Below are 17007 nucleotides of genomic sequence, written 5' to 3' on the forward strand. Positions count from 1 at the left end.
GGAAAAGCGGGGGTCGCCAGGCCTGGGCCCTCCCTGGTCCTCTGCCTTTTTTCTTTTCTCTTCTCTTCTCTTCTCTTCTCTTCTCTTTTTTGAGACAGAATCTTGCTCAATGTCCACCCTGGAGTGCAGTGGTACTATCTCGGCTCACTGCAACCTCCACCTCCCAGGTTCAAGCGATTCTCCTGCCTCAGCCTCCTGAGTAGCTAGGATTACAGGCCCCTGCCTCCACACCCAGCTAATTTTTGTATTTTTTGTAGAGACGGGGTTTCACCATGTTGGTCAGGCTGGTCGCAAACTCCTGACCTCAAGTGATCTGCCTGCCTTGGCCTCCCAAAGTGCTGGGATTACAGGTGTGAGCCACCGTGCTCTGCTGCTTTGTATCTCTTTTGTGTGACAATCTAGGTTCCACATGGCCCAGGGTGGGCATGGTGGCTCCAGGGGCTGGGCACCCAGACTCCTTCCGTCTTGTGCTCCCTCCATCCCTGCACGTGGCCTTTGTCTACCTGGTCCACCATGCCCACATGCCCTCCAGTCAGAGGGAAAGCAAAGAAGGGGGAAATGAATGGGAGGGAATTCCCTTTTCTCTTTCTTTTTGTGGCACCATCTGGAAGCTGCACTAGTGCTGTCGCACATGGCTGCGAGGGAGCCTGGGGAGGTGTGGCCTTCAGCTGAATCATGGATCCTGCTGGCAGACTCGGCCGGACAGGCCCTACAGGCAGGGCAGGACCTGGCCCCTGCAGCCTGTCCTCTCCCTATATTCTCTGACCTGCAGCTGTCAGAGGGTGGCCTCCTCTCTCTTCCTCGGATGCCCTTCCCCAGACAGTTCTCTGGCTTGTTCGTTCTCCCACTTTAGGTGTCTGCTAAACACCTCTCTGGTGACACCTTCCCAGGCCATCCTGCTAAATGAACTCCAGCCAGTCCCCATCACACTCCCTCTTCTTTCTTTCTTTCTTTCTTTCTTTCTTTGTTTTTGAGATGGAGTCTCGTTCTGTCACCTAGGCTGGGGTGCAGAGGTGTGATCTCGGCTCACTGTAACCTCTGCCTCCTGGTCTCAAGCAGTTCTCCTGCCTCAGCCTCCTGAGTAGCTAGGATTATAGGCGCCCACCACCACGCCTGGCTAATTTTTGTGTTTTTAGTATAGATGGGGTTTCACCATGTTGGCCAGGCTGATCTCAAACTCCTGACCTCAGGTGATGCACCCACGTCGGCCTCCCAAAGTGCTGAGATTATAGGCTTGAGCCACTGCATCCAGCCTGTATTTTTAGTAGAGACAGGGTTTCCCCATGTTGGCCAGGCTGGTCTCAAATTCCTGACCTCAGGTGATCCTCCCACCTCAGCCTACCAAACCTCTTCTTACTTTAAATTCATCCTCCTTATTTTTCAGCCAAGACAAGAGGCTTTAGTGGTCTTGAACTCTGTACCATCTATATTCCCAACTCCTTGAACAGATCCTGCTGCATAATGGGTGTTGAATGAATGAGTGAATGAATAATGGAGAAACGGGCCCTGGGCAAATCATTTTCTGGCAGGGCTTCCCAGAAAGGTAGAACCAGATTATCTGACCTCTGGGGTCCTTCGCCACCCCCCCCCCCACCCAGGCCCAGGTGCTGTTCTTCCTTGTCATCATGGTCTCCTTTGCCAACTACTTGGTGGGGACGCTGATCCCCCCATCTGAGGACAAGGCCTCCAAAGGCTTCTTCAGCTACCGGGGTATGTGCTGATCGAGGCCCTGACCATGGCTCTGGGGACAGGGACTCTCTGCCCAGGAATCTGGCCCATTGTGTGGACACTGGGAGGATGGGATTACCCGATCCCATGGTCAGGGGCTGTCTGCCCATCAGGTCCCAGCAAGGGGGGGTCAAGCCCTCCAGGTGAGCCTTACTCAGGCCTTGCTTTTCCAGCGGACATTTTTGTCCAGAACTTGGTGCCTGACTGGCGGGGTCCAGATGGCACCTTCTTCGGAATGTTTTCCATCTTCTTCCCCTCGGCCACAGGCATCCTGGCAGGGGCCAACATATCCGGTGACCTCAAGGTGAGCAGAATACCCGCCCCTCCTGTGTCCTGGCACCGCACAGGGGCTATGAGCAGAATCCTGCTTCCTGCTCTACTGGCATCTGCCACTGGGCACTGAGACCTGGGAGGCAGGGCTTCTAAAATCCAGTCCAGTCCAACTCAGCTCAGTTCAACCCAATCCAACCGATTCCATTCCGTTCTCTGGTTGTTTATGAAGACCAGCTGTATTCTAGGCTTGAGGGGCACCACGAAATGGCTAGGTTCCTCCCTAGTTCCCAGAACTCTCAGCTTTAGGGGAAGACTGGCCCAGCTGTGACCTTAAGAACTCAGCCTTGCTCATGCATATCTGGGCTGACATCCTCCCAGGGCTCCCCACTGCGTTGCTGCAGGCAGGCTTCTTGGCTTGGCGTTCAAGGCTCCAGCCCACCTATCCAGCCTCATCCCTGACCAGGGCCACCCTTCCCATGAGCCTGCTCCAGCCCTAAGACTCTACTGCTTTGCCCATGTTACCCTGTCCCTCCTCCACACCTTTGCCTGTGCTGCACTCTCTACCTGCAACTCCGTACACTTGCTTTTTTACCCTGAAAGTTTTGTTCTGTTTCTCTTTCTTATTTTTTTTTTTTTTGAGCTGGAGTTTTGCTCTGTCATCCAGACTGGAGTGCAGTGGCACGATCTCAGCTCACTGCAACCTCCGCCTCCTGGGTTCAAGTGATTCTCATGCCACAGCCTCCAGAGTAGCTAAGACTACAGGCACCTGCCACCATGCCCAGCTAATTTTTTTTTTTTTTTTTTTTGAGACGGAGTCTCGCTCTATTGACCAGGCTGAAGTGCAGTGGTACAATCTCGGTTCACTGCAAACTCCACCTCCCGGGTTCACGCCATTCTCCTACCTCAGCCTCCCGAGTAGCTGGGACTACAGGCACCCGCCACCACGCCTGGCTAATTTTTTGTATTTTTAGTAGAGATGGGGTTTTGCCATGTTGATCAGGATGGTCTCGATCTCCTGACCTCAAGTGATCCACCCGATTCATCTTCCCAAAGTGCTGGGATTTCAGGCGTGAGCCACTGCTCCCAGTCTGTTTGTCTTTCAAATACCTCCTTCAACTATCATCTCTTGCAGCCCTTCCATCAGAGTCATGGTTCCCCCAGCATAATGATGTCAGGCCAAATGCGTATCTGTTGCCCTGGCATCTGGAGAATAGAGACTTGCCTCTATCTCCCTATTCCTTCCCAGCTCAGAGTCTGGCACATACTAGGTGCTCTGTATATGTTTGCTGACTGAATTGTGGTGAAATGCAGTGTTTGAGCAGTAATACAAAGTGCTGCACCATCGGGGAGAAGGAGAAACTAATGTTAGCAGGAGTTCCAGCAGAATTTCTGGGTGCAGGAGGTGCCAGAGCTGGGTTTTTTTTTTGTTTTTTTGTTTTTTTGTTTTTTTTGAGACGGAGTCTCGCTCTGTCACCCAGGCTGGAGTGCGGTGGCCGGATCTCAGCTCACTGCAAGCTCTGCCTCCTGGGTTCACGCCATTCTCCTGCCTCAGCCTCCCGAGTAGCTGGGACTATAGGCGCCCGCCACCTCGCCCGGCTAGTTTTTTGTATTTTTTAGTAGAGACGGGGTTTCACCGTGTTAGCCAGGATGGTCTCGATCTCCTGACCTCGTGATCCGCCCGTCTCGGCCTCCCAAAGTGCTGGGATTACAGGCGTGAGCCACCGCGCCCGGCCCAGAGCTGGGTTTTGAAAGATGAGAAGCTGGCGGAGCCTTTGCTCAAAGGAGGTGGCAGGCAAGAGGGGGTGATGAATGCGGAGCTAGCCCCATGCTGGAAATCACAGCTAACCCCTACCCCAAACCTCCAGTCTCATTTGGAAGGCACTCCTTGATGCATTTTCTTAAGCAAATTAAGGACTGTGCATTGAGCCAGGCACAGTGGCTCATGCCTGTAATCCCAGCACTTTGGGAGGCCAGAGCAGGTGGATCACTTGAGGTCAGGAGTTCGAGACCAGCCTGGCCAACATGATGAAACTATGTTTTAGGCTCCACTAAAAACACAAAAATTAGCCAGGTGTAGTGGTGGGCTCCTGTAATCCCAGCTACTCGGGAGGCTGAGGCAGGAGGATCGCTTGAACCCAGGAGGCGGAGGTTGCAGTGAGCCAAGATCGCGCCACTGCACTCCAGCCTGGGTGACAGAGCAGAACTCCGTCTCAAAAAAACCCAAAAAACAAAAAGGACTGAACATGGAGGTGACTGCGAAGCCAGCCTGGCTTTTACTGGCTACGCACCAGGCGGTGTTCGGCAGGGCCTGGAATTTGGAGAACAGCCGGCCATTGGTTTGTCTGGGGAATGGCCAGCAGAGGCCTGGTCTGCCTGCCCTGAGGTCCCGCAGAGGTTGGGCCTGTGCTCAGACAGCCTGGATTCCATGGAGCCTCATTAGATCGTTGCCTGGGAATTTATCTCGATGCCTCATCAAGCTTTTTAGGTTACCAGCCAGCTGGCGTCAGCTGTCTCGAAGCTGGTTGAGGCCCGCACCTGCACTCTGTCCTAAATGCCCTCAAGTTTTAAGGGGCTCTTGGATGGCCTCCACCTATCCTGTGGGACAGCATCCTCAGCAGCAGAGCCACTGTTGGTGGAGCCCTCACTGTGACATTTCGGGCAAGTCCCTTTGAAACTCCCTGGGCCTCAGCTTCCCCAATTCCAAAATGGGACGAGTCCAGCCCCCACCTTGCAGGGCGGTGGGGAGGATTCCATGCGCTAATTCATGTAAAGTGCTTAGAATAGTGCCTGGCTCAGAGCAGGAGCTAAGAGCTTCTTGTCATCATTGTCATTTTTACCATGATATAGACAAGCAAGCCAAGGTCAGAGAGGTTTGGGGGCCTGCCCAGGACTAAACAGGTGGCAGAGGAGCCGGAATACCAGTTTCTAAAACAGAGAGGCCTCAACTACATCACCATTTCATCATCCAACAAATATGTTCTGTGTGGCCTCAGGGCATGCCCCTGTGCACAATACTGCCCCAGCCCAACAGCTCACATTTATTACACTTATCCCCTGCCAAGTTATTTTCTGATCTCACAGATGGGGAAACTGACGCTCAGGGACGTTAAGGGGCTTCTCCCAGTGTACACAGCAGGGAAGAGGTGGGCTGAGATGTGGACCTGGATGTGCCTAACTTTGTTAAATGCCCAGGCAACAATCTCGAAGTTAGTGACACATCCAGGTCCACATCTCAGCCCACCTCTACCCAGCTCACCTCTTCTCTGCCTGCCTCTTCCCGGCACATCCAGGGACTGAGATCTCAGATCTAGATGCAGGAGGTAGGATGGGGGTTGATGGCTGGCGTATTTGTGTTTTCACCACAAATTGGGGGGCTTAAAAACAGACCTATATTCATTCCCAGTTCAGGAGGCTAAAAGTCCGGGATCCAGGTGTCGGCAGGACCAAGCTCCCTCTGAAAACCCAGGGGAGAATCCAGAGAATTAAGAAATATTCCTAATTTCTGGTGGCTGCTGACAATGGCTTTCATTGGCTGGCAACTGCGTCACTCCAATCTCTGTCTCTGTCTCACGTGGCCTTCTTTCATCTGTGAGTCCTTTCCTTGCAAGGACATCAGTCATTGCATTTGGGGCCCACCCTAATCTGGTGTGACCTCATCTTCATTAATTGCACCTGTAAAGACCCTGTTTCCAAATAAAGCCACATTCTGAGGTTCTGGGTGGATGTGAATTTTGGGGGACACTATTCAATCCACTAGAGGCAGGGTGGGAGGCTGGCGTGTTCTGTTGGCTTTGGAGCTAGGGACCCCATGTGCATGGCCCAGTTGAGTCAAACAGGTTTGCCGGGCAGAGCTGGCAGGTCCATGCCTGCAGGGGCCCCACAGAGCCCTGGGGTGGAGATTCCACCCAAAGCCCTGCCTCAAGAAAAATAAAAAAAAAAGAAAGCAAGAAAATATGAGCAGAGATTTATTTCTCAGAACGATAGGAGAAAGTTTGGAGTGTATTCTATTTATTGTTGAGGAACCAGACAAATCAATTGGTGCATAATGATTGAACATGCCGTGAGGGCTGGCGGGGAGGGGAGTCCTGGTCTAGGATCTCAATGTGGATTAATTTATTTCACCAACATCCCTGACAGATAAGGGGCCGGGGTGTGAGAGCACAGCCCCCTGCCCAGCTGGCCGCCTGGAACTGAACCCGGGCAGGCCGACTCCAGAGCCCACCACCCTACCCCCGCCCTCACCACCCTCAAAGCAAGCCCTGGCCAAGTGCCCTCTGTGGCCCAGGCATGGAGCTGTTGAATTCCTTCTCTCTGCCTCCATCTCCCAGGGGCTTGGGTGGAGCCTCCGCCCTGTGATCTCAGTTGTGTTCATCCCTCTGTGGGGGTCCTCAATCATGAGGCTCTTTCCTCTCTGTGCTGGAACGGGGGCTCTGAGGGGCCAAGGTCAGAGGTTGCTGTCCCCAGCCTTAGCCTTAGACAAGGAGGACAGGCCTGGAAGGAGGCCCAGGGGCTGCCTAATGTCCTCCCTCCTTCCTTCCCTCCTTCTCTCCCTCCCTCCTGCAGGACCCTGCTGTAGCCATCCCCAAGGGAACCCTCATGGCCATTTTCTGGACCACCATTTCCTACCTGGCCATCTCAGCCACCATTGGTAAGTGGCTGCCCCAGCCAGTCAGGGAGGGGAGGGACCTGGCCTCCACCCTGCCGTGTCCCAAACCCCCCACCACTGCGGGGATCAGAGGGTGGGGTTTGACTCTCTAACACGGAAAGCTGGGCTGGGAGGGTATGGCGACCTCAGGATGTGAAGCCTTGAACCTATCTCTAGGGTATCTTGACAATGATCAGAGCATCTTCATGGCGGTGGGCATGGTGGGGTCAGACCAGGCTCCTTGGGTCCCTTAAGGGCCCAGACTCGTAAGTGTGAAGATCCTACAGGACAAAGCTAGGAGTGATGATGATGATAATACCAGCAACTGACTTCCCACGTGCCCAGCCCTTTGCATGCCAATCCTATCACTGTCATTTTCCCTATTTCACCAAGGAGAAAATGGGGGCTCAGAGATATTAAGTGATCTGCCCAGGGTCACACAGCCACTGAGTGGTGGAGCCAGGCTTTGAGCCCAGGCCTGGGCTGTTAACACCTGCCTTGAACTGAGATTCTCACAGGTGCACTTGCTTCCAGTGGCCCCGTTTGAGGCAAGCTGTTCACAAATGGCCAAGGGACTTGGTCCAGCTCACAGCCACTCAAGGTTTGAGATCCAGGTCTCCGATCTAAGGAGGACGTTGTGATCTTGGTCACTTAAGCTCTACGCCTCTGTAAAATGTCAACAACAAAAATAATAGTAATGCCTGCTTGGAGGTTGTTGTAAAGTACTTAGCATGGCTCCGGGCACACCTCCATTGTCATCATTATCATTGCATGATGAAGGGACAGCTGCCCGTCATCTGCAGTGTCTCACCCTCTGCAGAGGTGGGGCTGGAAGAGGACAGAGTAAGGAGGGAAGGGAGACCTCCCCACGCTCTCCCTCTTCCTCTCAGGCTCCTGCATGGTTCGTGATGCCTCTGGGGTCCTGAATGACACGGTGACCCCTGGCTGGGGTGCCTGCGAGGGGCTGGCCTGTGGCTATGGCTGGAACTTCACCGAGTGCACCCAGCAGCACAGCTGCCGCTATGGCCTCATCAACTATTACCAGGTTACCGCCAGGAGGGCTGATCCACCAGACTCATTGGGGGCTGGGTGGAGGCTGCAGGGCCCCTTGTGGGCCTGGAAGTTTGTGGGGGGGGACAGTTTTGGGGGCCGAGCCCTAGGCTTAGGGGAGAGGGGTTCAGAGCCCAGGTCTGTCCAGTCCTGACCTGTGGGTGGACACTGGGATCTCCAGGGGTGGGTCCTGGACTCAGATGGAGGCTCAGGACCCAGCCCCTGCCCGCAGTAGGGAATGAGTTGCCACAGATGGGGGCTCCTGGCTCAGCCCCCCCACCATGGAGTCCCTGAGCCCCAAATCCCCACAGACCATGAGCATGGTGTCAGGCTTCGCGCCCCTGATCACGGCTGGCATCTTCGGGGCCACCCTCTCCTCCGCCCTGGCCTGCCTTGTCTCTGCTGCCAAAGTCTTCCAGGTGAGGCCACAGAAAGGGGTCGAGATGATGGGGGGTGAGGAGCCTGGGCTAGAGGCACAGTAGGGTGGGTACCTGGCTGACTGCTACAAACAGTGGAAGGTGTCATTAGACCGGGGTCTCTAGCCAGAAGGGAAAAGGAGCTATCAGCAAACTCTTGAAGGAAGCAGCCCCTTCCAGTGGTGTGACTTGATGAACACCTGCAGCCCCCACCACACACTCCCACCTGTGCCACCTGCATCCTGTCCGCAACTCCACCATTCAAGCTCTACCCAAAGCCATCCACGCCCTGGTCATGCATGCCCTTTTACTGTCTTCACAGTAGGGCGGAGGGAGAGTGATCATCCCTATTTAATAGAAACAGACACCAGGACCCAGGTTGGGGAGGTCACAGAGGGCACCGAGCCGGGGCTGGAGCTCAGGTGGCCCCAGGGGAGGGGAAGTGGCAGGTTCCAGCCTGGGGGTGAGTGAGGCCTCTGGTGCTGCAGTGCCTTTGCAAGGACCAGCTGTACCCACTGATCGGCTTCTTCGGCAAAGGCTACGGCAAGAACAAGGAGCCTGTGCGCGGCTACCTGCTGGCCTACGCCATCGCCGTGGCCTTCATCGTCATCGGTAAGGCTCTGCCAGGGCTCACAGGGCCCGGCCTCCTGTTCCCCTCACCGGCCATCAGGGGCATGGGGGCCGGGCTTTTCTCCTGCCTCCTCATCTCCCTGCCCCAGAGCCCCGCCGGGCCTGACAATTAGTGGGCACTCAGAGGCTGTCTTGAGGGGTGAGGCCCTACCTGGGAGGAGATGTCGGGGGGCCATGTGATCCTTCCCCTTCCCACCTCCAGGCAAATGGCTCCCAAACCATGTCAGGCAGCAGAGCCTTCTGCTTTGTTAGAAGAGAACTTACCTGTTCCCCAGTCTGCATTCGCGTGTCCTGGCAGCTAGCATCCCACTTCCCTGGGTCTAAACAAACCCCCAGAACACCTTTGGAGCATGGGACAAACTGACTGGTCCCTTCTTGGGATGGGATACCAATGGCTGGTCAGTATCCTCATAGGTATATAAACTAGATAACCCAGTTCCTCAGACCTGGGGCTTCTAGACTCCTTGGGCTTCAAGATGGCAGATATCTTAGGAGAAAAGAGCCCAGGTAATCGGTTCATTAGATCAACTTCCTATCCAGGCTTTGCCATGTGCCAGTTGTGTGACCTTAGACAAGTTACTTCACCTCTCTGAGCCTCATTTTTCTCATCTGCAGAATGGGAGCAATAGTGCCTAACAGGTGTGTCTCAGATGGGCAGGAAAACACCATGTGTGCAGGAAGATCTACATGCATTCATACATGCACACACACTCACATGTGCACACGCCCGGTACTTGCCTAATTTACTCAGCTATGGAGGCAGAACTCGCTAGGAGAGAGGTGGCCATGCTGCGACATGATGTCCCCTGGCCCCTGCTTCCTATGCAGGAGTGGGGTGGGGGTAGACTACTGGCCAGCCTCCCTGGGCTCATGGGCACCCTCCTGCCACCAGTGAATCCATGCTGTTCAGGCTGGCATCACAGTCCATGAGATTTGCCCTGATAGCCTAGTCACTATTACCCAAGGGAAGCTTTCCAGACACCGGGTGCTACTGGGTCCTGAACCACATGAAGAGGTGGCAGGGATGGAAAAGTCTGGTCAGACGTGATATTCTCTGGCCCTGTCTCTGCTTCCTGCTCACCGGGGCCCAGAAACACATTTACCTGCAATGTACCCTGATTCAGATTCGATGTCCTTTCATCTGGGTGGGTCTGACTTGACTTCAGACTGAGGATCCGGGCAGGGTTCTTAGGTGATTACATGAAATCATGGACAGAGGACCTGGCACATTGGTGCACGCTGTGTTTTGGGATCACCAGAAGCAGGCCCCGAGACAAGGATTCATATGTGAAAGTTTATCTGGGGTGCTGGGGGCAGTGGCAGGAGAGGGTAACAGGGAGACGGGGAAGAGGAAGCAGTTCTTGGGTGGGTGAACACTGGGGTACCACTGAGGTACCACTGGGGTACCACTGGGGTGGAGCTGTGCTACGGCCTTAGCTGTCCTGGGTCACATTGCAAAATGTATTTCTGGCCCGGCACAATGGCTCACGCCTGTAATCCCAGCACTTTAGGAGGCTGAGGCAGGCGGATCATTTGAGGTCAGGAGTTTGAGACCAGCCTGGCCAACATGGTGAAACCGTTTCTACTAAAAATACAAAAATTAGCTGGGCGTGTTGGTGCACACCTGTAATCCAAGCTACTAGGGAGGCTGAGGCAGGAGAACTGCTTGAGCCCGGGAGGCAGAGGTTGCAGTGAGCCAAGATCATGCCACTGCACTCCAGCCTGGGCAACAGAGCAAGACTCTGTCTCAAAAAAAAAAAAAAAAAGTATTTCTTGCTGTCATTTGTGGTCGAAACAGTATGATAGCAACTACCCTTGGTCATCCCATAGCCTGGTGGGGTCTACTGTCACACTGACCCCCACTGTCTTAAAAGCTGGATGTTTACAGTTTACAAGACACTATCCCTTTGAGCTTCACAAAAGGATGGACCCATTTCACAGATGAGAAGGTTGAGACTGACTGAGCCTTGGTGGCCTGTCTGGGGTCCCCCACCCTGGGAAGGAGAGTGCCAAGCCAGTCCTTGGCAGAGTTACCCAACAGGCTGTCCTCTCTCTCCCTGGGTTCCTGAAGCTGAGCTCAACACCATAGCCCCCATCATTTCCAACTTCTTCCTCTGCTCCTATGCCCTCATCAACTTCAGCTGCTTCCACGCCTCCATCACCAACTCACCTGGTAAGCAAACCCTTCACCCACCTCAGGAGGAGGCACCCAGGGGCTAGGGGGAAAGGGAGCATGGGGTGGGAGTGTGAGGCACGGGTGGAGGTTGGCAGCCCAAGGTCACCTCTCAATTTAAAACCATTGAAAGGGAACATTAATAGAATAATAGCTCTTGGCTGGGCGCGGTGGCTCACACTTGTAATCCTAGCATTTTTGGGAGGCTGAGGTGGGCGGATCACTTGAGGTCAGGAGTTTGTGACCAGCCTGGCCAACATGGTGAAACCCTATCTCTACAAAAATACAAAAATTAGCCGGGCATGGTGGCAGGCACCTGTAATCCCAGCTATTCGGGAGGCTGAAGCGGGAGAATCACTTGAACTGGGAAAGGGGAGGTTACAGTGAGCCGAGATCACACCATTACACTCCAGCCTGGGTGACAGAGCAAGGCTCTGTCTCAAATAACAGTAATAATAATAATGATAATAATAATAGCGGCTCTCCTTTCTCAAGCACTGACAGCGTGCACTTTACATGGATTCATACATTGTTTACCATCTGTAGAGGTTTTCCAGTCTTTTCCTTCCCCAGTTTTACAGGAATCGGGAGCCTGATTCCTCAGAGAAAGAGAATTGCCCAAAGTCACAGCTAGACTGTCACACACAGTGCTGCAGGTTGCACACTGCATAACTCTAGGAGGCGCCATTCATATCATAGATTTCAGACATTTGCGTGTTTATGATGGAAAACTTCTGGCAGATGGCAATAAAGAGTCTTGAGGAAAACTTTTTCTAACTAGCTCCAAATTGCCATTGCCTTTTACCAGGCCACCTTTTACATAGACCCCAATGTTCATGATGGCCCTGGAGTTGCGCCATGAGGCAGCTGTCACTAGTGGCAGCCCTGGCCTGGCCTGTGGGTGGGGGAAGTCAGGCAGAATCATGTCCTTCCCCCTCCATCTCACCCTCTTGGCACCATGGGAGCTGGTGCTGTTGCTGACATGGGATGTCCTGTGGCCGTATTTGGCCAGAGCTGGATGCTCCTGGTGAAATGCCAGCCGAGGCAGGTGTGTGGTTTGCCCCAGAGCCTGTAGACCCAGCCCCAGGAGGCAGGGTGGGTGGTGCTCATGGCTGGCGGGTTCAGGCTGGGACCCCGACTCTGGGCACTGCTCGCATTACTGCCAGGCCCTGCCCAGCAGCTCTGGCCTAGAAGGAGGCTCCAGAGTGCCAGGCATGTCCACTGATTGGTGCCCTTGGTCCAGGGTGGAGACCTTCATTCCAGTACTACAACAAGTGGGCGGCGCTGTTTGGGGCTATCATCTCCGTGGTCATCATGTTCCTCCTCACCTGGTGGGCGGCCCTCATCGCCATCGGTGTGGTGCTCTTCCTCCTGCTCTATGTGATCTACAAGAAGCCAGGTGTGCATCTCAGCTGCGAGGCTGCGGCCCTCCTCCCCCAGGGTAGCCATGCAGGCGGCCCTGCCCTCTGCCCCTGGCTGGAGAGCCCTGAGTCGGGCTCTGTGCTGTCCAGGGCCCCTCTCTGCCCCTCCCCTTCATCCCTCCCCATGTGGCAAGGAACCCCAAGGGACATCCCCACTCAGGGCCCATGCCTCGACTTCTCAGCCACCCCTAGGCACCCAGGACCCGGGAATCCCCTGTCCAAAGGACCCTGAGTGAGCTTCCAGGGCCTACGTTGGCCTCTTCCCTAGGGCTGTCCCCCAAGAGGGGTCAGCAGGCTGCTGTGCACACCTAGGCCTCAGGGGTGGCCGAGGGCTGGCTGTGTGGATGGCAGGCAGACAAATCTTGGACTCTGAGCAAGGTCTCTACTTGTCTGCAGGCAGGGACCCTGGGGTGGCAGCAACCAAAGGACGGGAAACAGGGCTCTGAAAAAGCCTGGGATTCTAAGTCTCAACCTGGGCTTCTAGGCAATCGTGAAGGTTTGGCAAGGCAGGAGGATATCGTGTGGAGCTTGATGTATAACTTTTTTGAGGGGGGACTAGGGGGCAGAGTCTCATTCTGTCACCCAGGCCGGAGTGCAGTGGCACAGTCTCCGCTCACTGCAACCTCCACCTCCCGGGTTCAAGCAATTCTCCTGCCTCAGCCTCCTGAGTAGCTGGGATTACAGGTGTGTGCCACCACACCTGGCTAACTTTTGTATTTTTAGTAGAGACAGGGTTTCACCATATTGGCCAGGCTGGTCTCAAACTGCTGACCTCAGGTGATGCGCCCACCTCAGCCTCCCAAAGTGCTGGGATTACAGGTGTGAGCCACCGTGCCTGGCCTTGATGTGTAATTTTTCAACGTGCAGCCACACGGTCTGCAGGCCTCCACCCTATAGGCTGCCCACCCCAGGTAGCCCTGCTCCCATGGGTGCCCAGTGCCTTGAGAAGGCCAACATTGCCTCCATCCCTCCACATGTCTGGTTTCTTCTACTGATTCCTAACACTGCTCTCACCACTGCTGCTCCCTTGCTCCCCCAGAGGTAAATTGGGGCTCCTCGGTACAGGCCGGCTCCTACAACCTGGCCCTGAGCTACTCAGTGGGCCTCAATGAGGTGGAAGACCACATCAAGAACTACCGGTGAGCAGAGCTGCCGGGACCCACCTGGGACCCCGGGGCCGGTGATGGCTCCACCCTGGGAGTTTCCAAGCCCAGACCTGTCACCTGACCCAGGCAGACCCAGGGTGTGTGCAGCCTCCACTGAGAGAGGGAACAGAGGTGGAGGAGCCACCCAGCCGCCATGAGACAGGGGTGGGCATATCCTGATGGGGACCAAGCAAGTCAAGGGGCCTCTCCATGCCTCAGTTTCCACAGTGGAAATGTGCTTTGTTGTCGAGGTGATTGTTGCTGCAGCTCCCATCACAGTATCCCCGGAACCAATGGTGACGAACCTCCCCTGGGCACCATACCTTCAAAGCCGATTCCCCTCTTTGTCGAGGAGGATTATGCACCTGCCATCCCCTTCCCACCAGATCCTAATAATTATTGGCAATATCTATTTTTGTCATGCTTACCATGAGCCAGGTGCTTGCAAAGTGTCTTACACAGCCTTACAAGAACCGGCTGAGGTCCAGGAAATTACTAACCCAGTCATGGACAAGAACACTGAGGCACAGAGAGGTTAAGTAACTGGCCCCAGGTCACACAGCTGATGAGTGGCCGATTAAGTCTGGATTCCAGTTGACTCAGGTCATGGCCCTTGACTACTGTCATCTGCTGCCTCTTGAGTAACCTGCCTGGGTAACTGATGGGTTTGTAAGTGACAGACTTCCTCACTCCCAGGCTTTGTTCTTTCCCCCACCGTGCTGGGCTAGGCTGGGCAGGGGAGAAGCATGGGGGGTAGCATTTGGTGGCCTGAGCAGGAGGGACCAGGGAGACTAGTGTGGAGGTCACCAAAAGAGTTGGAAGAGCCCCAAAAGTCACCCTGGATTTATAGGCAGGAAGCCAAGGCCCCAGGCATGTAGGGTCATGCTGGTGGCCACACCGCCATTCAGGGAGCCTGGGAGGTGCCTTTCGCACCCCATGGGCTCTCTCCTGATGGCTCCTGCTCTTTTCCCTTCCTTCCTCAGCCCCCAGTGCCTGGTGCTCACGGGGCCCCCCAACTTCCGCCCGGCCCTGGTGGACTTTGTGGGCACCTTCACCCGGAACCTCAGCCTGATGATCTGCGGTCATGTGCTCATCGTGAGTGGCCCCTGGAGGGGCGCAGGGCAGTACTCCTGGGGGAGCCGCTTGTGTGTGATGTCAACCCACAGAGTGGGGGCCGAGGGAATGCGGAGCAAGGGGTGCCCAGTCAGGCACCCCCATGGATCCCATTCTCTCCCCCTCCTGGCCCCTCTTGCTGGCTTCTCCCCCAGCTGCCCTGCCTCTTTTCTGCTCCCTCCCTCTGCCTTCCTCCCCGCTTTCTCCCCTACTCCTTGTGTTTCCCTTATCTGGGCAAAAGAAAAGGGCACTGTGGGTGCTGCCAAGTGCCTGGGGCAGCCTCCAGGGCAGGAGAGGGGCTGAATCTCAGGCTGGAGGGTAAAGGCAGCCAGTGATGTCTCCTGTCTCACCCACCTATAGGGACCCCACAAGCAGAGGATGCCTGAGCTCCAGCTCATCGCCAGCGGGCATACCAAGTGGCTGAACAAGAGGAAGATCAAGGCCTTCTACTCGGATGTCATTGCTGAGGACCTCCGCAAAGGTGTCCAGATCCTCATGCAGGTGCCGTGGACTGGGGGCTCCCCTACAGGACTTATGGATCGGTGACACAACCTGGAAGGCAGAAAGTCTTGGGGGCCCCTTTGCTTAAGCCTCTTTTGCTGCAGAAGGAGCCCCAACTTTTTTTTTTTGAGACTTGTTTTGCTTGTCACCCAGGCTGGAGTGCGGTGGTGCGATCTCAGCTCACTGCAACAACCTCTGCCTCCCAGGTTCAAGTGAATCTCCTGCCTCAGCCTCCTGAGTAGCTGGGATTACAGGCACCCGCCACCATGCCCGGCTAATTTTTTGTGTTTTTAGTAGAGACGGGGTTTCACCATGTTGGCCAGGCTGGTCTGAAACTCCTGACCTCGGGTGATCCACCTGCTTCGGCTTCCCGGAGTGCTGGGTTTACAGGCATGAGCCACCATGCCTGACGAGAGCCCCAGCTTTCTTATGTCTCCAGATGTGCTGATTCTGGGCACTTTTTCAGAATGCCCAGGACCTGGGAAACTGACCTGGAAGCCTGTGGGGGCTGGTGTCACCTTGGCCAATTCTAACTTTCGGGGGCCCTGGGAGGGATGTAGGAACTAGAATCGAGGATTCTGGAATTCAGATATTTCCTCCCATCAGCCATCTTTCTCCCAATAAAGTTTTGTTTTGTGCAAAACAAATTTTTTTAAGATTGCATATATATGTGTGTGTGTATGTATTATATATATATATATTATTTTTTTTTTTGGAGAATCAGCACATCTGGAGACATAAGAAAGCTGGGGCCTCTGGCCAGGTGGATCACCAACTCTGCCCCTCTGATGGGTTCCCCATCTCACCCCTATCCCCTGGCAGGCCTCAGGTCTCGGGAGAATGAAGCCCAACATTCTGGTGGTCGGATTCAAGAAGAACTGGCAGTCGGCCCACCCAGCCACAGTGGAAGACTACATTGGCATCCTCCAGTGAGTCAGGGGAGAGGAAGGGGCTTGGGATCTGTTAATTGGGGCCACTGGGCCTTGAGAAGTGGAAAAGAAGTAGTGGGTGCTTAAAAAGTTGAGTCCTGCTGGGCAAAGTGACTGGCATCTGTAGTCCCAGCTACATGGAAGGCTGAGGCAGGAAGCTCACTTGAGCCCAGGAGTTGGAGGCTGCAGTGAGCGAAGATCACATTGCTGCACTCTAGCCTAGGTGAAAGAGCAAGACCCTGTCTTTGAAAAAGAAGTGGAGTCCATTTGCTCAAAGCTAAAGAAGAAACAGGCCCGTCTCTGACCTATGAGTCATGGACACCAAAGCCAGCTGGGGCCAGGCAGGTAGCACCATGAGTGAAGCGGGCCAGGCATGGGGTGATAGGGAGCAGTGGAGACTGTGGCAACTCAGTGAGAGTGGCTCTTACTTGACTCGTGTCCATGCAGGATGGGCTCTAGTGCCCATGCGGAAACGTGGGCCCAATGTTGCCAGATCTTTTAATTTTTCAGAGGAACTACAAACGTGAGTTTTTAGGTGAGAACCTCATGCCTCCCTGTGGGCTCCAGAAGGTGCACAGGGAGCCAGTCAAGAACTCTGAGGCGGTGCCCCTGAACAGGGAAGTAAGACCAGGCCCTGAGGACCAAACTCCCTGGGGACTTCAGGGCTGACTCCAAACTCTTATCAGCACTTGCTGTGTGAGGTCCAGAGATGCCTGCCTGAGTGGCTTTTCTGTGTTGATGTCATTGTTTGTGGTATCACTGAACAACACGAAGCTGAGGGCTGGGGCCCTGGGACCTGCTTCCAGATATGCTGTTAGCCAGCTGTAGGACTCAGAGCAATCCTCTCAGCTGCTGCTAATAGAATTATAGCAGCAACTGATAGAATACCTGATCTCCAGCCTCTCTCCACCTCCAACATTCCAAACCTTCAAAAAGCAGGGCCTGAAAGGTCCTTTACCAGAGATATGTGATCTAAGGAGCCC

The 17007-nt window shown here is 54.7% G+C and overlaps 1 protein-coding gene across 50 annotated transcripts in view; it reads left to right on the forward strand.

The window, feature by feature from the left end:
• Positions 1-17007, forward strand: part of SLC12A3 (solute carrier family 12 member 3) — a 97595-nt gene that overhangs the window by 5631 nt on the left and 74957 nt on the right. For 27 of the 50 annotated variants that reach the window (XR_013411774.1, XR_013411781.1, XR_013411773.1 and 24 more), the window contains exons 7-18: positions 1599-1710; positions 1902-2032; positions 6565-6649; positions 7537-7691; positions 8008-8115; positions 8601-8724; positions 10814-10915; positions 12159-12314; positions 13376-13475; positions 14465-14576; positions 14955-15095; positions 15918-16024. Coding sequence is in view for 42 of the 50 variants with exons in the window: in XM_015126219.3 (XP_014981705.1) it covers positions 1599-1710; positions 1902-2032; positions 6565-6649; positions 7537-7691; positions 8008-8115; positions 8601-8724; positions 10814-10915; positions 12159-12314; positions 13376-13475; positions 14465-14576; positions 14955-15095; positions 15918-16024 (1433 nt within the window). In the remaining 8 variants the exon portion in view is untranslated. The remainder of the gene's footprint in view (positions 1-1598; positions 1711-1901; positions 2033-6564; positions 6650-7536; positions 7692-8007; positions 8116-8600; positions 8725-10813; positions 10916-12158; positions 12315-13375; positions 13476-14464; positions 14577-14954; positions 15096-15917; positions 16025-17007) is intronic. The other 23 variants (XM_077986154.1, XM_077986157.1, XM_077986163.1 and 20 more) reach the window with 3 other exon arrangements.

This window comes from Macaca mulatta, chromosome 20 (genome assembly GCF_049350105.2).
Source record: "Macaca mulatta isolate MMU2019108-1 chromosome 20, T2T-MMU8v2.0, whole genome shotgun sequence".
Taxonomy (NCBI): domain Eukaryota; kingdom Metazoa; phylum Chordata; class Mammalia; order Primates; family Cercopithecidae; genus Macaca; species Macaca mulatta.